This window comes from Diadema antillarum, unplaced genomic scaffold (assembly GCF_040938485.1).
Source record: "Diadema antillarum isolate AM-2024a unplaced genomic scaffold, OU_Dant_1.0 seq00001595_RagTag, whole genome shotgun sequence".
Taxonomy (NCBI): domain Eukaryota; kingdom Metazoa; phylum Echinodermata; class Echinoidea; order Diadematoida; family Diadematidae; genus Diadema; species Diadema antillarum.
In genome coordinates, this window is record NW_027272311.1 from 159,287 (window position 1) to 182,188 (window position 22,902).

Consider the following 22,902-nt stretch of genomic DNA (forward strand, 5'->3'; position numbering starts at 1 on the left):
TATTATAGGCAAATTGTTCAATGATAATCTACATCAAAATATACTGCTGCCTAACACTAATGTTACTGTTTCACGTCGATAAAACGCGCAAAAACATGCATCAAATTGCACCATTGCAACATCAAAATGCAAAAAGTTCTCACCGTGGGAGGGGGTACACCCCCTCCCACACCCTCCCCCTCCCCCTTCGCTCGCTCCGCTTGCTCGGGTTCAGTCGCGTTCATGATATTCAGTGAAAAGAATTAATACAAGAAGTGTATTTAAATCATACCATATTATAGGCAAATTGTTCAATGATAATCTACATCAAAATATACTGCTGCCTAACACTAATATTACTGTTTCACGTCGATAAAACGCGCAAAAACATGCATCAAATTGCATCATTTGCAACATCAAAATGCAAAAAGTTCTCACCGTGGGAGGGGGGACACCCCCTCCCACACCCTCCCCTCTCCCTTCGCTCGCTCCGCTTGCTCGGGTTCAGTCGTGTTCATGATATTCAGTGAAAAGAATTAATACAAGAAGTGTATTTAAATCATACCATATTATAGGCAAATTGTTCAATGATAATCTACATCAAAATATACTGGAACCTTAAACAAGTGGGACTGTTTCAACTCGTTAAAACACGCAAAAACATGCATCAAGTTGCACCATTTGCAACATCAAAATGCAAAAAGTTCTCACCGTGGGAGGGGGTACACCCCCTCCCACACCCTCCCCTCCTCCTTCGCTCGCTCCGCTCGCTCGGGTTCAGTCGCGTTCATGATATCAGTGAAAAGAATTAATACAAGAAGATTATTTTTATGATACCATTTTATAGGCAAATTGTTCAATAATAATCTACATCAAAATATACTGTTACCTTACACTAATGTTACTGTTTCACGTCGATAAAACGCGCAAAAACATGCATCAAATTGCACCATTTGCAACATCAAAATGCAAAAAGTTCTTACCGTGGGAGGGGGGACAACCCCCTCCCACACCCTCCCCCCCCCCCCCCGCTCGCTCCGCTCGCTCGGGCTCGGTCGCTTCGCTCCCTCGCAGACTAACCGCCCCCCCTAAGATGAAATCCTGGCTACGCCGTTGCCTTTTGGTACCTTAAGACTTCGGAACGCGTGAACAGCTGGCTTGTTGTATTCCCTTCAGTGCTATACTGGCTGGTAATTCTAATTCTAATTCCAAATTTTCTTTGAATGTTAGTATTTGTATGTTCACTCTTTAGGTTTCCCGTATCTCCTCCGAGGACTCGCATGTCGAGTTGTTCTCTTTTCACCATTATTCAAATCATATTACTACCCTATTGTCAACATTGTTAAATCAACTGTTCTTACATCCGCAGAATGTGGTTGTCTGTATATCACTATAAATGTATTGAGAAGATTCTGTTAGTGCACCAGGTATTTTTGCCTTTCATTTTTGTTTCTCTTTATTTTGGTCCTAAGTTGCATCCGTGCCCCTCATCTTTACACTCTGTTCAGAATTTGGGACCTACGCTTAACAAGCTCGCCTTTAAGTAGGTTCCGTCTTATTTCTTTAGCGTTATACATAGAACCAAACGTACGATGATTGACCACTATATGTTTTACATGCTTACATTAATTTACTGTACATCCAAACCGGATATTATGATTCACTATGTTTTTATTATATTTGATGTACATTCCTTCATTGAGTAGTATGAAAATAAATTGAAATTGAAATTGAAATAATTACGTACAATAATTACGAGGAACAATGCATGTATACTTCGTGAGCGTTCGGAAAATAACTTCAATTATGGAAAATAGCGATCCACTAAAAATATAGCTTCAATGTCATTTGCGGCGTGTTTATAAATGGATGTATTTTGCTGTTTTGCAAGATTAATATTTGATTCTTTGTTTCGTATTTAGAGGAAATTTGCAAATGATATGGTATGCAAAAGGAAAAGCATTAGGACCTATAGATACCCGAATAAAGCAGTGGAAATGTTACTCAACTTGCGACTGTTATCAACATACTTCAGCCCGTAATCTGATCTTTCGTGCCAAACAATACATTGACACAAACACACGCACCCACACACGCACGCACACACATACATACACACACATACATGCACACACATACACACATGCACACACACACACTCACGCACACAAATAATCACACTTCAAAATCACAGTTTGAACTTCGAATGGGTATTATACACATCGAAACAGATACTTGAAGTGTTAATGCTTTAAAAGTTTATATATACGAAACCGACAATTTATTGAAGCTATATTTTCAGAAAGCAATCGCCATTGATCCATTATTCCGTCTGATAGGCACGGTGTTTTTGAGTTCCTCGAAATGCTCAGTGTGTTAATGTATAGCGGTGTAAGGTTACATATACGGCTCATGCGTTTTCAATAGATGATGGTCGTGATGCCCAACCGTTGACCGCACTCAGCCACAGGGAAGATCACCTCGTCCGAAACATGGGGAAATCAGCGGGATGGCGCCGCGAGAGGCGGTAGTTGGTTTCAGCGGACCATGACGTCATTGCCGCAATTCTTTCTGAATGACCTAGCTTCGAGGGGATTCTTTTCACGAGGGACAGATTCTTTATCTTCGCAGAATAAACAGCTAGAATACGGTAACTAGGCAACGGGTAATTCATCATCGGCATGACCCGTTCTTCCCGTCTGGGATATTATTTCTTTTCCTTTTTTTCCCCTTCATCTCATCACATTTCCTCCATGGTGTGAGCGTATGCGTCAAGTGGTGAAATAGGATACGAAACTATAAACTAATGTGAGCAAAAGCATGCGAGTCAAAACAAGTATAAAAAAGTGTTCAACTTGGAAAGATAAATCATAAGTTATGACAAAGTTCTGCTGGCTTTCATTTTTTTTTTCATTTCTTTGCAAAGAACTTTCCATACATAAAGGAACTGTTAAAGGCATATAAAAATCATATCCCTATGAAAGATGGCATGAATTGTGGTTAAGCCTTTCACTATGATGTCCCCTTCCTATACATTAATGAACCATGTCCATTTAACAGATAGGGTCAATGCACGATAGCTATAATGGAAAAGGCAGCACGGAAAGACCGAAAACCTGCGAGGTTCCGTTCACACAATTACGTCATTGCATATATACATGATGATCAGATTAGACAGATGATGGCGTAATATGAACCTATACTAAAGGAGGGACAACTCATGATCTTCTTTCTGCGGCTTCGATAGGGAGCTTTAGATTTAGACGCGCCCACGTTCAGAGGGAAAAAAACATGTTCTGAGCGTGCGCAGAAGCGCGTCAAGTCGATGTATTTCTAGCTTGCGTCGCCTGAGTTTTTCACTACGCGTACTGGGCTATTTTTATGTCCGCACAGTTTGCAACGTAGAGAAGTATTTCATGCATCGATCATGGTGGCGCCATTTTATTTTTGATACTCGAGTACGTTGCGTCCTAGCGTAACCTAAAGCTACTTTTTAACGTGACGCTGGGGGGACGAAAACGTCCAGCGCACTCGTCGTCTCAAACGTCCGCGCGTCAAAATCTAAAGCTCCCTATTATTGCTTGGACGTCTGTCGTGTCTATGGTGGATGGAATGAGGCGACGAAAAACGTTGTCTCTTAATCCGCGGGCTTCTCATCCAGCTGTGCAGCCTTAATTCGTAATGCTCGAGGTTTCTCCGAAATGCAGATTTTACCCGAATTCCGTCTTTGATGTTAACAAAAATATACTTGTGAAAAGAATATCGCCCTGTTGACGCATGGATCAATCATATGCAATTAATATAGACCATCATTTTCCCCAACTCTTTCTCAAAGTCTCCATACAAGACAAACAAAACGAAATCTATGTTATACATTAGGAAGAAGAATTAAGAATTACAACTCATGCAATGCGTCTGGTTCAGTATGAACGAGGAACTGTGACAATGCTTAATACAGCAGGACAGTAGAAGGAGCTAGGATATATTAGTATACGGTGTTTTTTTTTTCTCTCTCTAGAGAACAGCTTATCATAGCTTGCTGTATCGTGTAACGTTGACAAGTAGAAGCACGTCTTATCTCTGCTATCAAGCGCGAGTTATGTTTCATGCTGTTGTAACAAGTTAAGCGGGAAATTGCATGTTCCTCTTGTACGATTCCCCATAATGCAATGCAGAATAGGGAAGATGAAGTGCTGATTATAGCTGAAGGGTACATCATTGCACATTGGCAATATGCAAGTTATGTCCTGTACGCTTACATCATCGTAACTTATGGGGGAGGGGTGCATGGAGTTTGCCTTTCCAACACCTAAACACGACGCTACATTATCATTCATTCCACACACCATTGTACACAGGCGCGCAGAGACCAAATAACTTGCTCAAAAAGCTCCACATGTTTTTCTGCCTACATTTTTATAACAATCATGATGAAAATTGCATGCATCCAGTTGGAAACATCGTCAATCATATATATTTCGTACGCTTACCCCGACATCGTATCAACTTCACATCTGACTAAGATAACAGACAAAGCGTATTTGGTAAACTCCCAAAAGGCTTTAAACTGACAGTGCAGAGGCGAATGCAGGAATTCCGTAAAGGGGGGGGGGGGGCTTTGTAAAAGTAATGGGGGGGGGGGGACACACGCCCTCATTTTTTCTTTTTATTTCTTTTGTTTTTAACAGTAAAGGGGGCGTCTGGTGCGCCCCGGCCTGGATCCGCCAATGCAGTGCCATGGTCAATATTGCCAGTGTTGTCATAATATTGAAGTTTCAAAAGGTCACTGAGGTTGAATTATGTCCACTGCATGCACTAATTACAAACTTGAAAAGCAAAAACAACAACAACAAAGACTATTGATTCAGATTGATCTAATGTGCGCACTCCCGTATGCCTCCTACACATGTATGGTTCGTCGAAACTTGAGCGTAACTGAAAATCTAAACGTTGTATTATAAGCTAGAGCTGAAGGAAGGTATAGATCGATGTGTGCGATACCTCTCATCTCACAAGTGTATATATAGCTTCCACAAATGTATGTACGTACGTACATTTGTATGTATTTATGTATTTATGTATATATATCACTATATGCTTTTTAGAACCTTCAATATACATACACGATGCATAGACTTAGCTGTATGTATGTATTATACTGCGTCAATATCTAACATAGACTGTGCATCTTTTACAAACTTGCAAAAAGCTATAGATTTCCTGCTTTTTTTTTTCTCTGAACAGTCGCCAAGACGTAGGCCTACACTCAGTCTATAGCACTTTAACGTGGGAGGAGAATAGTACTAGTAAATGGATTGGCTGACTGCGCAAGTCATCCCATTGTCTGGGAGGATCGGCAGAACTGGGACAGTTCAAAGGTTGCTTACACTCTCATCCCCCCCACACACACACTCCCCCCCCCCCCCCCCATTCTCACAGACAGACAGACACACTCGTACATGACAACACGAGATTCATCACACAAACCTAAAAGGGGGGATGTATACAGAATTCTCGTGGATGTAAGAAACGTAACAATCATTATAGTGCCTCCAATACATGAACCAATAATGCATATAACTAGACATGACGTAAAATTTTGTATTAAGTATACCCTATAGGCTTATGTATAATGAGCAAAGGTAACTGTATAATATGTCTGCAGACGTGTGTGTGTGTGTGTGTGTGTAATAGCGAAGTGTGTGCTTGTGTGTGATAATGCATTTTTTGTGTGCTTGAAGCGATGTATGTGTGCGTATGTGTGTGTTTGTGTACATAGTGTGTGCGTACAGAATGAAAATGAATGAATGAATGAATGAATAAATGAATGAATGAATGAATGAATGAATGAATGAATGTGTGCATAAGTATGTAGACCTATCAGTCCTCTCTAGATTATCTTGTTTCATGATATTGTTTACGTCGAATCTTTTTGCAAGCAAGAACATTCTCTTGATGTTACACTAGAGTTTAAGCAAGCATTTCTTTGTGATTAAGTTATTTTTTTTTTTTCACTGGACAATGCCTGTATACTAAATACCGAAGTGTATTCGATGCATATCACCTACTGGAAAAGTACGCTTGTACTTCATCTGCCGACATCAAAATTGGTTGGTTCAAATAGCATCGGGATTAATGATAATACCGTATAAAAGGTGAAATAACTTGCTAATGCATTGGTATTGATGACAGTAATTTCAAAACTAATATATAATAATACATTAGGTTGCTTTATTCCACAAGTGCATTCTTGTGCTATAGAGAGCCATCATAAATCGAACTAGCTTTCTTTGTGCACCAGTTAACAGGATGTGAAAATGTAGCTAACAGAAATCGGCCAGCAGGAAAAATGCGGGAGCATGCTATTAAAAGCTACAGGGGTGGGCAGGAATAACAGACCAGCTATTGATGCAGTCCCAGGTACGCGGGATTGAATTGAATGGGGGCACCGCTCGCTCATACATTATTTTTCGCTGCTTCCTCGGACGTGCGCGGCTGGTCGCGTTTGTCCATGTTGAAAAAAAAAAGGAAAGGAAGAAGAGAAGGCAGAAGCCTGAATGATGTCACAAAGGCTTGTGATTGATGGCTAGCGTGCTGTGGAGCGGGCATGATGAATTAAGCAGTCCCATCCCAGCAGCCAGGAGAAAAAAAAAAAAATAATGCTCCTCTCGTTCAGCGTCCGCGATATCCCAGACTCTTTTTAAACGAGCACCTTCAACCTCTTCTAGTAGATGCTGTATCTTGTCTCACATCATTCCACGATCTCAAAGCCAACTGCTTCCCCCTGCTAATTATAGTGTCAGCTAGACATTATATTTCTTTCCTGTCTTATTCCTTTAATTATTTGTATGTCTGTGTGTGTGTATGTCTGTCTGTCTCTCGTCTTAGCTCTAATCAGTCTGGCTAATTCATTTGATCGGTTTTAATCTCTTGTTGCAAATGCCAATACAAAACAGCACGAAGTTGACATTATATATAATATATATCTATATATGTATATACGTGTATATATATATATATATATATATAAAGAGTTTTATGGCAAAACGAGCTAACTCCATTCTAGTTAAGTTGAGATATCTGTTATTAAAGCTGCTGAAAACAAAGAAAATCAAAAGAAAACACAGGGTGTTTTCAATCATAACTTCTAGAATATTCCTTGTTATGTCACAAGTGAGGTAATACTGGAAAAGTTTAATTTTGCTCTATCTGATAATGAAATGTTTAAAAATGGCGCTCAGCTCATTTTGCAATAAAACTGTTTATATATATATATATATATATATATATATATATATATATATATATATATGTGTGTGTGTGTGTGTGTGTGTGTGTGTGTGTGTGTGTGTGTGTGTGCAGGGCTCGACAATAGCGGTGAACCGGTGGCCCGGGGCCACTTAAAAAGGATGTCGGGCCACCAAATTTCCAAAAGGACGATCTCTTGGTAAGGCCGCTCGGGCAGCTAAAATGTTCATATTTCCTTTTACTTCGGGCCACTTCACTACTTTTTCTGGTCATCTATCTATCCGTCTGTCTATCTATCTATTTATTTATCTATCTATCTATCTATCTATCTATCTATCTATCTATCTATCTATCTATCTATCTATCTATCTATATATCTATATCCATCAGATAGTTGTTTGTCATCATATTGCAATTGCCGTTGCTCTATTTACCTACGAGAGTAGATATCTATTTATATGTGGCTCATCTCAGTCTCTTCATTGTCTTTTCATTTTCTTTCGATTCACTTTCTCTCTCCTTCTCCCCTCTCTACCTCTCTCCGTCTCCATCTCTCTTTCTTTCTCCCCTCCCCCCTCCAATCATCTCTCTCCAGCTACGAGCCACTCGTGCCAGTCTGGTCTCCCCTTAATTTTGCACGGTAATTTGTCAGTGTTTGTTTGTCTGAAGAGAAGTGGCATCAGGCCTCCGAGTGATTTGATGACGTAGCAGCCATCACTGTCCCCACACTACCCCCATCCCTTCCTTCCTCTCAACTCTCCTCCCCACCCCATGCAGGCTCCAACGTTGCTACTGTACTCTACAGCAAACGAGCTTCGTCTGCCAAACCAACGACATGAGCATAAAGAAGCTACCAGACACTCTATGGAATGACTCCTATAATAACAACAACAACAACAACAACAACAAAACACATAGGACTTACAGCAAATACTGTACATGGTGTAGTTTGGGCACCAACCTTGGAATAGCTTCAAAGATTTTTTTTTTTTAATGCGATATATTGTATGGTTTACCAAATTTTTTTAGATTCATTTTCAAGTTGGTTTTGGGCCAAAAGTTTTCATCGACAGCTACTCAAGACGGTAAAAGTTCTTGGCACTTTAGCTTCCATTGCACTTAAAACTTAAACCAAGGCCTATATGAAAAAAAAAAACAATGACAAAAACATAAGTACCATCCTCGTATCATGCAATCAAATAATGTTATCGTGTAATTAAACGCAAGTTAGACTCATTTTCACTCACTAGGCAAAATATTCAAGGAACAAACATATCACGTGAAAGAGACAGTGGCATTTACGCCCAATTTGCAAAAGATGTAACTTTCTTGTTTTTCAATGTATGTAGCTTGATTCCACAACGACATTGTCATCCATCTACAAAAAAAGGAAAGGTTTTCTATAATGATAATATTCGAGATTCTTGTCGTCTACAGAACCCTTTCCTGGGATATTCGGTATCTATTCATTCTCCAGAGCCTTGCTTCTAGAGGAAGGACATTGAGAATGAATGTCTGGTTTGAGAGCGACAACCGAAAGAAAAACTTGGAAGAAAAAAGAAACAAAACAGACAACAAACAAACTGCTAGTAATCGGTGGAAAAAAATGTATGAATTATTTATTCAGTTTCATCGCTGGAGAAGGATAAAACCATCAATAAATTAACTGTTGACGTACGTGCAGATATAGGCAAAAGAAAATGTATCTTCATGTGTTTGCGTGTGAGTATCAGTGTGCCGTGGTACTGATATGAACACGATATTTGGGCGCGCGCGTACACACACACACACACACACACACACACACACACACACACACCACATACACACATACACACAGAAATAAAATGCAGAATACAATTTATCACGTAATAAAGAATCACGAAGTTCAGATATTACGTAATACGACAGATCATATTACAGTTCATGTTACAGAATACGACTGTATATATCTCCATGCCAGGCTAAAGAGGTCGCTAATATATATATATGTATGACTGGAGATGATATAAACCAGAAGCAGAGGAGAAATCCATTTAGTAAATCATCAATTGGCACCTAGGGAATTATAAACGTAACTTTCGTCTTGTCTGTCATGTTTACAATAACTCTGATAGAACCATTGCATTATTTTCTCTATGTCTATCATTGAATGTATAATGAATACATTTTTCTTAATCTTTGAATTTCTGTCCTCAGTTTATTTCTTTAGAAGTATGATTTCATCGTTGTTCACTATCAGTAATATTGCCACTGGAAAGCAAGAATGTACTTTCTCTAGCTTTTCTCTATTCATTAAGTCGTGTACGTGTGCGTAAAGTGCATGCAAAAAAAAAAATTAGAGAGGTGTCAGATCTAATGAAATCTCAATGTCTGCCTTTTATTTTGTGACACACGAGTAGAACTCTGTTCTTGTTCTTTCTCCCTAAATGCATATTTCACATCCTGTCGGAATTTAGAAAAAAAAAAACAACCGGCATGATGCTTTCCAAAGGCAAACGCATAATGTCTTTTATGTGCATATTGTCACCAGAAACTTTCATGTTTCCATAGTAACCTACTGACGTCAGACTATGGAAATTGACTTTATGGGCTTGTATATTGATACAGCAGGTATATATCGACACCTTCAAAGCGTACGTATTGTGTCCACATTATTTTGGTATTCATGGGTTTTTGCGGTTGGTCGCTATTCGCTTTACTAGCAAAGGAGGCCGTGTGTTGCTGTCGTTATTGTTGTTGTTACTTTTATGGGGTTTTTCCCACGACCAGGAATTGTGTTTCAACATGTGCCTGACAGTGGTATTGAATATGACTTTTATTCAACCATGTGTGTCAAACTAACACTTCCATATCTTATTCAGATCATGTTGAAGAGGATCAGTTCGTTCAGCTCATGATCAATCACGTGCATAAAAAGACAAACAAACAAAACACACAAAAAACAAACAAACCCATAGTCGTTCGGTCTACAGATCACATTAGCCACAACGAAAAAATAATGTGTACCAGAGTTGCAAGATGGAGATTATTTATAAGGCAAATGGATCTAGAAATAAGGTGGACAACGCATTCGATGTTTTGTTTCCACATGATCAAAGTCATACTCAACCCGTTCCGTATGGGAACCTGGTGGCATATTAAGTCTATGGGTATTTCAGAATTCAGTATGGAACGGGTTAAAGAGATAATAAGAATATAGTCACTCTTTTGTCAGCCATTAGCAGAACAGCTTCTATGTTGTATTTTTGGATTCCACTTCTTTGGCAACTGACGATATGACAAGCACGTTTTTAAGATTTAGAGCAGCTGAAAAAAGCTGCATTCATCAACGGCACGCAACCAATTATCTGTCGGGGAACCTCGGGTTGAAACAATTATTGTAGGTGTCATCCTATGTGCACAAAGATACTATACACCACTACACAGTTTTACGACCTGAAAGAGCTACTGTAGTACTTGCGGGCCATCCCTTTACCTATTAAGTAATCTCCTCATTTTGATAAAATCGTTCACTGCACAGTATCTTCCCCCTGCATCGTGCAGTTGATACACATGCACAAGTAAAATGAGGTAATACACATGACAATATCGTCAAATGAATCAACCATGACGTCATATGAGATTACATACCCTTCTCTTAAAAAAGTCAATCTTACAGGTTTCTGTGACTTTCATAATTGATATTCCTTCGAAATGATGTAAAATGAAATGAAGTGAAATTTTAGATGCAATAACAGAAGGCCCTACCCAACTGCATGTTCCATACCGTTAAGTTTTGGAAATGAAGATGTATTATCTAAATTTCATTCAACAACTTTATAAGTGAAAAACACTCGCAAACACAGACAATCAAACGCAGCATTTGTATTTAAAAGCAAATGTCAAGGCAATTACTGCACGATAATTTCACAGTAAACTTTGCTGGAATGATGGCATTCTATTTGGTGTAGGCAAGTTTCTTCTATATTTTAGTTGAATAACTATGGTAAGGGGTATCAAGAGAAGTGATGTTATCTTTGAACTTACACTTAACAAAACAGTTAAAATAGCATCCATTGATTCATTTATCTTTTATAAGATAAAACTCGCATTGTTGCATCGCCTAGTCCACAAACATTAAACAGTATGCTTCAGCCAAAACCTGTGCACCTTCCTATTGCTTCCAACTTCCTACTCAGCGCAATCATAACTGTGGACTCGATATATAAGCATGGCATAAAAACCCTATTCAAAGTACATTTTTGATACTAAGCGACAAAGAATATGGGCAGTATACATTCATCAGCTGTATATAATGAATGCTGGATAAATCCTAAAGAATCATGATACTAAAGGAGGACACCCATAGGTCACTCTAATCCCTTACCTTGCTCCCTCCTACCCCCCCCCTCTCTCTCTCTCTTCTCTCCCTTGCTTTTGATGTTTCCGATTTCTGCACAAACATCTTGCCAAGGGTAAACAATCCATGCTACATCTTATACTTGCCGAAAACCATTCTCTGTTTCTCTTTCAACGCGATTATATATCAAAGGTGATAGAGGACCCTTACGAAGGGGGGGGGGGGGGTGCTTGGCTAGGAGGACTTGCCGACTAGCCTTCTTCCCCGTGCACAGTCTTGCATCCTATCCACCAAATATCCCGAGGAGTCAGTAGGTATCTTTTTTCCTCAAGTCTCATATGGTGCACTTTGCAATACATGCGCTCTCTCGCAAACAATGAATGACCAGCAACATTTAAGCAAACCAAGAAAGTGCGTTGTCACTCACACACACACACACACACACACACACACACACACACACACACACACACGCACCATTAATATGTATATATATATATATATATATATATATATATATATATATATATATATATATATATACATACATATGTATTCATTGAGATAGATATGGGGGGGGGGGGGAGAGGGGAGGGAGAAATGCAGCTACTCAGTAGTCTATGAATATTGAGAGCGGTAGATTATGTTCGTTTATATGTTTGCTTGCTTAGATATCAAAGCTGTGCAACTGAACCATAAAACCTGAAAATGTAATAATGATGATAATAATAGTAATAATGATAATGATAATAATGACAATAACATGATGGTAACACACACACACACACACACAAACACACAGGCTGATGTTGACGTTATGCCAAAGACAGCTTGAAGTTCCAAGAGACTGACAAGACTACTGACATTTTCATTTATTTTTTTATCAGTTTTTATTTTCAACAACGTGTATTACAGATTTTTGTGTGGAAATCACTAGTAAGCGATTCATTTCTTCACAATTCTGAAGTTTCCAAGGTCTTTTTTGTTGTTGTTCTTTTCTTTCTAGTTATTGTTGTCCAACTCTGCCCCGGGTTCTCGAAGGCAAGGGGGCTTCCCATGTTAAGGTATATTCACCAGAACATATACACTCTCTCCACACATCTAAAGGAAAGCATGCCAGGAATACAATATGTTGGATATATTATTTTGAGAAGAACTACATCGTCATCAGAGCTACAGTGTACTCGCTTTTTTTTGGAACCATATTTGCTCTTGCCAATGTCTTTTCTAATGAACTGTCTGATGGTCGGAAAGAAACATTGTTGGCACATATGAGGACTACATAATTTCATCTGATTTGATTAGTTCTGTATTCCTTTTTTTTATGCGAGAATATAATACAAAGTCAATGGAACAATGTGATAGAGTAATGTTTGAATGTAATAGTCATCATGATTGGAAGGTAAATGGTTGATTTAAATGTACATTTTTCTTTTTCTTGATAATGCAAAATGAAGACGAGCAGGTGTCATTTTATACAAAATATCTGGATAATCCAGTCACCACTCAAAAAACGGGGGGGGGGGGGGGGAGAGATGTGCAACGATGCAAAGTGCAAAAACATCAAGAGTTTGTATAACGATGAGTTGTGTGTATGTAATAAAGAACGTATGTTTTATGGTCATGCTTGTTCTGTTCGCAAAATTCGGGACCCTTTCGTGAATAATGACAATAAATGTGGAAGGAGATGATAAGGAATATCTCGCCTCTCCTCCCCAACTTCATATTTTTGTATGATATTCACTATATCGTGTGTTTTCTGCTTCTCTTTTTTTTTTACACAATCGCCCCATCCTCCTCCCCTCCCCCTCCCCCTCCCCCATCCCACAGAACATTTATACAAACATAAAGAAAATACTATTAAAAAGTCCTGCTGGAAAAAGAACGAGAGGAAGTGTGAGTGCCATTTGTCCGTTCCTATTTCAAAAAGATCAATGTCAATTTACTCATCATGAAAACTCGCGATGCTGATGTTCTTAACAGTCATTTTACGATCTCAATGACAGTCTTTTTTTGTTTCCTTTTTTTTCCACGCTTTCGATCCTGAATGTAGGGATCAATTTCCTTTTTATGTTTGTTTTTGCTTATATACCCAATTTGTCCTCTCATTTTTGTTGTTGTTGTTGCATAGGTCTTTTTTTTATTATTGCTGAATCAATTTCTACCAATCCCATGTTTGGCTGTAAATAACAGTCTCCAGCTCTTGAATTCGTCCCAGCAATTGGCTTGATCTTTTTCCCCTTCCAGTGGAACAAAAAAGTGTTGTTGTTGTTTTTTTCTCTTCCCACGGGAACAGATGACATTTTGAAGCGGAAACGTTTGCAGCCGTATTTGCTGCTCGAATCAACCTTTGCAGTGAGAACCGTTGTCCATCTGTCGCTCCCAAACACTGACGTCACAATAACGAAAGAGGAAATTGTACCAAAGCAGAAGAGTAATATGGAGAAGTGCACAATTTGATTTTTTTTTTCTCTTTAAATCCTGTGCGTCGATCAATCTTGTACGTATGGATATCCTGGAGACTGGGAAACGTGGACTCGAATTTGCCCTAGAATTAAGCCACGGATTGACATCGTTTTTAATCCATCTATACAGTAGCCACTTTGAAATAAAATCTCGCCTGTAAATGTTAATTCTCTCGTGTCTTAAACCAAAACCATCTAGGAAGATGGTCATGGACTATATACTGACGTCTCACAAAACGTGTATGTTTTCCACTTGTAGACGTTACATTAAATGCTTACGTGAGACGTATCTTTGTTTTTGTTTTTGTTTTTAGAAGAAAGAATAAGATGGCGTTTCGACAAAATACCACGAAGTTTGCGTGTATTTCTTGTCTTTTCCACTATGTCCACGTCATCATCAAAAGAAGTTGGTATCGTAAAACTTTTAATCTTATCCTTTGTTGTTGTTGTTGTTGTTGACCAAAGCATAGGCTTTAAGTATCAATGTCTCAGTACATCGTGGCCAACACTTGTGAACGAGTTTTGTCTATAGTAATATGAATGATTACAGAAGTTTAACAAACTTCATAAATCAGTTTCACCGTGGTATACATGTATCATAGCAAACCCTGTGCCCAAGGTTAATAGTGTGTGATGTGAACAAATTGGCTATAATGGTAAACAAAGACGCATTCTCTGTCTGGCTGAAATATTTAAACAGACATCTAAATGATGACTACACTCTCAAAGTCATCAAACTTCATCGCTTAGATAATACAACATAACTTAAACAATGATAATAATAATAATAATAATAATAATAATAATAATAATAATAATAATAATAATAATAATAATAATAATAATAATAATAATATAATGATAATGATGATAATAATAATAATAATAATAATGATAATGATGATGATAACAATAATGATAATGATAATGATAATAATGATAATAATAATGATAATAATAACAATAATAATAATAATAATGATAACGAAGATGAGGAGGATACTATAAGTACTACTATTACTACTACTACTACTACTACTGATAATAATGGTAATAGTAATTATGATATGAACAATGATAACAATAATCCTCATTATCATCATCATCATCATCGTCGTCGTCGTCATCATCATTACGGTTTTCTTTATCCAGGGTAGCCTCTTCATTTTTGCCACTGTTCTTCCAGAAGGCCCTGCCGTTATCATTACCCTATCGTTGCCATAGGTGCCCATTTATACAACTTGGTCGAGAGGGACATGGTGGGTAAAACGTCTTGTCCAAGGATGTAGGGCCTAGTTTAGGCACTTGACGGGATTCGAACTCGGGATCTCCGATTAAAAGTCCAAAGTCTTATCCACTAAGTGGGTAAGTAACCGAAACATAGGGTGGTAGATTCACCCTTTTGTTTTTGTTAACTCGCGTATTAATTTATCGATATGACTCAGCATTTCTATCCCCATTCATTGCAAGGGCCTTCCAGACACTGCCAGACTGTAGATATTTTTTGTTGTTGAAATAATTCATACAATACTACTAGTACTTCCTAAGCCTAAACGGACCGGACAGCTAGATTATAGGACAGGACAACAGGTGTTGAGGAATTTGTTTGCTCGTTCGTGAATGCGTGTTGGTAGTTTGGTTTTCATAAGTGTGGTATCCTGTCCGGTCTAATCTATTTATAGATAATGATGTCATAGTTGATTTTCGCACTTGTCATAATATTCTGTGACAATAATAATTGCTTGCTAGCGTATAATGGAAATTTGATACAATATTTGCATCAGTATAACTATCAACTGTTATGACATTTGGCTTTTCTTTTTCTTGCACTTTGAAAAGTCGTCTCGATTTCCGAAGAATTTCCACGAGGCTACTGGATGTAAACCCTTATTCCGAAAAAAAAAAGTTAAGTAAAATGGGTCATGTAACTATCTGATGCAGTTAGTTCATTCGGCTTCTCCGCCGGGGTGATTATTCCACTTTGTACTGAAATTCAAAGAGCTTGGTCAAACACAGAACTCCGCAATAAACGACTGTCCCAGATGCGTGTTGCAAGTCATATGGTGGGGGTGGTAGGTGAACGACATTGTGCAACACACTTTTTTTTTTCGGTCTTTTATTTTCTGTCTCCAGGCCTCTCTCAACCAACTGTTTATGGCTTCCTTGTTGTCTCCACTGTTCCTTATCCTAATCCCCAATTCTTTCGTTCAATCCTCCTATGGTTTAACCATCTCTTACTGTCACCATAACCTTGGTTATCATCTTCTTGTTTTCTGGTAATGGTTCCATCATTGTCATCATCATCACCACCACTACCACCACCATCATCACCATTATCACCATCATCATCATCATCATCATCATCATCATCATCATCATCATTATCACCATCATCATCTTCATCATCACTTTCGGCTACAAAGCATCATTGCAAATTTACATCATCATGACCATCGATGGTCATCATCATCTTGTATCGCACCATCGTTTCATCATCAATCTCATTATCCCACCCCTCCTCGTCGTCATCTTCTTCTTCTCCATTCGCCACCTAAATTCCTCGCCTCCTCCTCCTCCTCCTCCTTCGCCTACTTCCCCTTCCATCTCCCAGTCAGTATCCTCGCCCCCCCCTTTTTCAAATTCTTTACCTCCCTCCCCCTCCTCTTCCTTCTCTGTCTACTCCATCTGTCGGTCCTTATCCTCGGCCAACATGAAATGGCAAGCAGTCCATCACAGCAGTGCGAGAATGTTTGCTCGTCTTTTATAATGGACTTGTTGCATTCGTTGAATAATGTAAGCGCAGACTTGAAAAGATGGTCAACCAGCAGAATTTTCGTGGTGTTACAGATCGCAGGTAATTTGACATACAAGGACAACATTTTGTTTGTCCAACCCGGCAGATCTAAAGCTCGCTATTAACTCATTCAGTACAACGACTCTCAAATCCCTTTGAGCTCCTATGCGCTATAAAGTATCATGGTAATGACTGAGTTAAGCATGATGACCCAAGACCGATGATTCCTGCGTGAGCCTATCAAACCTAATTACATAGCATATGCTTATGACACGGAGAAAATTGTAATGCTATATGTAATTTCTAGAAATAGTACACTAAATGAAATGTTTTTACATGTTTCTTCATCTATTCCGTAGGGGCTATTCCAGAAACGGTAACCGAGGACGAACCGCCAACGTCGATAACGGATGTCGACGATTCCGATGACATCCACATCGAGAGGCCGCTGGATTACGATAACGACGACTTATCGAGAGATCAAAGTGATCGACCACAGGACACTGATGACGATCGCGAAGCCGAAGATGACGATGAAAGCCAACTAGTCGAAACATCCATATTAGATGATGACGGTGACGATGACGGTGAGAAAACAAAAACAAACAAAATCAAACACTCACACAGACAGAAAACATAGGCCTTACGGACTGAAAGAAACAAAAAATTGTGACACGCTATTGGAAGAGGAAATATTGTCCTTTAATTGAAATATGAAGTAGTATAGATTCGATATTCCTTGTTCTATGGATGCTTCTGGATGAATGAAACACTTGATGCTCCTAGCGGGTCAACTCAACGGCATTATATATATATAATATATATATATATATATATATATATATATATATATATATATATATATATATATATATATATACATATGGACAGTGAAACAATAATGAAACAACACTTTAAGCACCTGCAGTCAACATTTGAATAGAAAATGTAAAAGATGGATAAAGAAAAAATGAGCCATGTTAAACTGAAAAAAAGGACCAAAGTTGCATGAGACAAGAGAGGAGGACGAGCAATCTCTTTATCATTTTTCCCATTTTTTCAGTCCTCACCAATCTCTTTCACTTTTGATACTATTTTTTTTCACTAAACATACAAGCGTGACATTTCCAGCATTCGTATTCTAATTCATTTTTTTCTTTTTTTGATAAAGGAATCAGACTAAAGTTTATCTTCAATAAATCAAACCAAGCGGAAACGGCGGCTGGGGGAGGGGAAGAGGATCAGCTATCTTTTGACAATATGCCACTTTGCAAACGAAACGATGAGATGATCATCAGTAATGCGTGGCAACTGTCCATTTTAAATTGTGCGTGACCACTTCACCGTTACCATGGCGAGCCTGGCGTCTCAGTTAACACTGCTGTTGGTTTTGTTTTAAAGGAGACCTCCGGATGATTTTTCAGACTTTTACATTTGAACAGCTATAAATTAGTTATACTGAGTACATAGTTTCAGAATTTATACTGATTGAGATGAGGAATGAGAATGTTTTCAAAATTTATGACAAATTGCAATGAACAACGATGGTGACAGGGCAGCCTCACCATAAGAATGCATGAGTTCGGGCTCAAGGAAGCAGAACGAAAGGAGAAAGCAAGCATAGATTCTACACTGGTGAACTTGTTTAATAAGCAACCGGTATTGTAATGGAATTACATTTCTGCATTTTTGAAGTATGTGAGGCTCCTATGTCATCAACACTGTTCCATGTAATTTGTTTAAGATTTTTCTGAGTATTGGTTTCCTCTGCTCAAAGACCACAATAAATTCCACAAATCTATACATGGAGCTGTCGATTTATGTACTACATGTGAAATTGTGAAAACCGTCTGGAATGCCCCTTTAAATTATTAATAAACCCCTCATCAGATGACAGTGGAATCTCGGAGGGAGAAGCAGAAAGTACTGACGATGAAACCAGCAACGCCGACGGCGATGCTCAACGACAAAATGACGGCGTGAGAGAGAAGGAAGGCGACGATGATGACGACGTCTTGGACGACGAGAGTCACGGTGATGAAGAAGAAACACAAGACGAAGGGTCACAACCTGTTAACTCGAAAAACGCTCTTACCGATGCTCAACTTGCTCGACTCACTGCCGAGGTATGATCAGGGACTCTCTCCCCGTCTCCTCCCCCCCCCCCTCTCTCTCTCTCTCGCTCGGTCGATTGCCTGATCGATGTTCAATGAAACAAAAAGTTCTCAATTTTTGTCGGAAGCATGACATAACTTCTTGCCCTTTATGCTTATTCCATGAACTAAATTTACGTAAAGCGCAAAGCAAAGTGCCATTGCACAGTGCAAGTGATCGGATAATTCATAAGCCTACTCTAATGACTGAAATAGTGATATAGTTATAGTTATGTTACAGTTCTCAGTGATTCATAGACGGTGCCATCTGATTAAAAGGAGGTCCTACCCAATTCGACTTTCATTTCCGTTGATCCCTGCCTGCCCTCCCCCATCTTATCATACGCATGACCTAAGTCCATCACTCAAACTAGCCAAGGGAAAAAAAAATCGTCTAACGAATCCGATACCTTTCTAGGACAAATGTAGAAGATTGCTGACGTACTCTTGGGCGATATGCTTTACATTAATGCAAATGCATTCGCAGTGACTCGCAGACCGGGTAATCGACCAAATCTCTTATTTCCTCCTCTATTTCCTTAAAGCTACCTAGTTATCAACGCTTTCCCGCAAAGTATATGTAAAGCATATCCATAGCTTGCGTCTGTACGTGCGTGCGTGCGTGCATGTGTGTTCATGGTGTTTGTATGTATGTTTACCGTTGATTTATTTGATGTCACGACATAGTTACTCAAGCTTATTCAACAGGAAAGAATGAACCTTCGGCCATTCAAATACAATGCCTTAATAACTCTTCATGACGGAATGCGACTGAATGTCGAAATGCATCTTCGGCGACTGTTGTTTATTGCCTTTCATTCCAAATGGGAAATGTCATCCGGAGATGCGTAACTGACAGAAATATGCCCCGGGGAAAATGAGTATACTATACGCAGAACTACGCAGATTGCAACGGTATGCTAAAAAAAAAGTACACACGACATAACAAGAGAATCAAATATCGAAATGAGATTTGGAATTCACAGCGCCCGTTCGAGTCTTCCACAGATCAAGGGCGATACCTGGAGAAAGATATACAGTATGTCCCCTTCCCCTCCCCCCCCCAAAAAAAAGATACCGTCAGATTTCCGCATTGATGACTTTCAAACTGATTAAACAATCGAATGAAAGTGAAACTTCTTACTTACATCTTGCAGAAAATCCCATTCGATTTGGTTAAGTAGTCGCACAGAAGTATGGATCGTTGTAAAGTATGCCATGAGTCCGTTCTTCCAGGTTTAATGCTCTTATTGGCATTTTGTAAGGTGTGAGCACAATGGACAAAACTTGGAGGGAAGGATTTCCTGACATGCTCTCCAAAGATCCTAATTTCTCTGTGACCACTGAAGCAGATCAAATGGGGGTTTCTGTGAGATATACTTAATAAGTTATAGTTTCATGCATTGAAATTGCATTTTTATTGATTCACCATTTTTAAAGTTATTATTGCAGAAAGTCCTATTGTGTTGTTGTTGTTGTTTTTCGTTTTTTTGTTGGGGGGGGGGGGGGCATGGTCTTGCTCCGGTCAATGGTTTGCTCAAATGCTCGGGATCTTTTCGTTCAGTTGATGGACATCGTGGTAGGCATGGTGAGCTAGAGAAAGTATGATGACAGTGAAAGTATGAAGAAAAGCGTTCGCCGATATATCTCTCCCTCATTTTTTGTATACGTATACATGCTGATGATAGTATTATATATGAGGCAGATCCTCTGGGATAAAGTTCCAATCCTAAAGCTCTTAGAATCAACGCGTGTGACCCATTTATGTCCGAGCACGTACTTGCGAGTGTTATTATTTTATAGTATATCGATTTTTCTCCACCAGGTACTTGCTAAAGAAATAATCTACCGTGTGCATGGCTCACTCAAATCCAGTTTATTCCAGTTTAATGCCATAGAATCCCAGCCATTTCCTCTCCTGAGTACACGCTGAGTTTGAATTGTTTTATTTTGATATAAAGACTGTCATAGATAATCAGCGTTTGTACGTCATACGCGTGACAGGCAAAAATAAAACAAAAACAAACAAACAAAAAACATACACACACAAGAAAAGAGAAGGTTTATGTGTGTCCATTTCTACATATTTTATGGTGACTTTACTTTTTGTAGAAATATATATACTGCTAGTATTCAATAAAGGTGACGTTGATCACGTTTCATTTTTCTTTTTCGGTAGAATTGAGACCGACCAAAATGCTAAAAAATGTTTGTCAACAGAACGGATTAAGGTCAATTTGTCAATATTTCTTTTTTTTTCTTAATGAACGCCCAAACAGGCATGAAATATTTTCAGTGGTCAGTAGAAGGAAGGAGTGATTTGCCCTATTCGAAAAGTTCAGCCAGTATCACAACTCATAAAAATCGTTCAATGCGATTTTTCTTTGTGCGACATTCCACCAAACTTGTCATGTTTGTATCATGTCACCTTCTTAGGTAAATCGTTTTTGCTACTTTGCAATAATATTGTAGTATTTTGATTTGGAAATAAACAGATGAAATTAAATGAAATGAAAATGCACACGTTTCGTTATCAATGGCGAATCACCATAAAAAGGGGCATTCTCATGACGAATAACCATGCCGAATATTATTCGCTGGTTGTCTACAAATGAATTATTCATTTTTCCTTGGTTCTTGTTCTTCCAGGGTTTCATCAAAATGAAGATTGATTGTCTGGCACGAGTTGTCAAATACCCTTTCTCGCTACCACAATGCGCCCAGGAGGTGAGTCTGTCAACAGATCCGTCATCAGTCCCCAATACATCCCCAAACACTGCCAAACAAAAACTCCCGCACGCGAGCTCACACATTGAATTGATTCAAGAATAGATATACACAAATGCACATCTACACACAGGAACAAGCACAAACACACAGACACAGACGGACAGACAGAAAGACGCACACAAACACATTGAAACTTGCACAACCAGTTGACGAACGGGGCCACTGGAAGTATTTTGAGGGTTTGCCTTAACAGTTTAGACCACTCTGCACTGCTCTGTGAATATACTTAATCGGAAAGAAAAACAAAATGCATTATGTGCATTTCTTTACAAGGACTTTTTATGATGTTGGTGTTCTTTTAACGAAGCCATTTATGTAAGGAGTAAGACACTTTCAAAATGATGTTTTTTCCCCTCTCTTATATTTGATAGCCAAGTCGGTTTATAATTTTTGTTGCAAAGCAGCCTCTTCCTACTGTTTTGCGGGTCTGAAGGGGAATTGAATATATTCAGCCTAGGGGACGAAATAACACAGAACGTAGTATAAATTCACTCCATTTCACTCTCTTCGTTTGAATTTGAAATAGCTGCTGCAAAGTAGATTTTTAATCCTTTAATGGAGGCTCCAGACTTTATAAGCTTTAGATGTGCCACTCATGTATATATCTCAGAGGATGGGATATGCTGAATTATAACATATTCGTGACGACAGTTGAATGGGACAGACTTGGAAGCCGGCTCTGCAGCCGTGCTAGATGGCCAACGAGAACATTTTCACTCGTAAACTTTCAGTTTCAGCTTCAGTTTATTTCATTTCTCCACTTGTACAAATGAAATCATTACGACAAAATCGACAATATTTGCATCAAAATATAAACAAGAGTACTCAAAGGAAGTAGAAATGAGTACGTGCATACGAAACGTAGGGCCTATATTATTTCATTGTATCTTAAAGGGATCGTATAGTTTTGGTTGAGACCAAACTTCAGGTTTCTAACATTTTTGGTGAGATAATGAGAATCCTCTGATGAAATATGAAAGAGCATGTAATTCCAAAAGGAATTAGACGTTTATTTGATGAAAATTGGTTTTGAAATTGCTTAATTATCCAAAACAGAGCAATCCTAATGAAAGGTGGGAACCACCTTTTATGACGATCGCTTTGTTTTACTTTGTTTTTGGATGTCTCAAC

At 38.7% G+C, this 22,902-nt stretch overlaps 1 protein-coding gene across 1 annotated transcript in view; it reads left to right on the plus strand.

The window, feature by feature from the left end:
• The window catches only part of LOC139710966 (uncharacterized), a 73,682-nt gene that overhangs the window by 11,232 nt on the left and 39,548 nt on the right, over positions 1 to 22,902 (plus strand). The window contains exons 2-4 of the mRNA XM_071622885.1: positions 17,188 to 17,415; positions 18,719 to 18,954; positions 21,631 to 21,708. Of these exons, the coding sequence (XP_071478986.1) occupies positions 17,188 to 17,415; positions 18,719 to 18,954; positions 21,631 to 21,708 (542 nt within the window). The remainder of the gene's footprint in view (positions 1 to 17,187; positions 17,416 to 18,718; positions 18,955 to 21,630; positions 21,709 to 22,902) is intronic.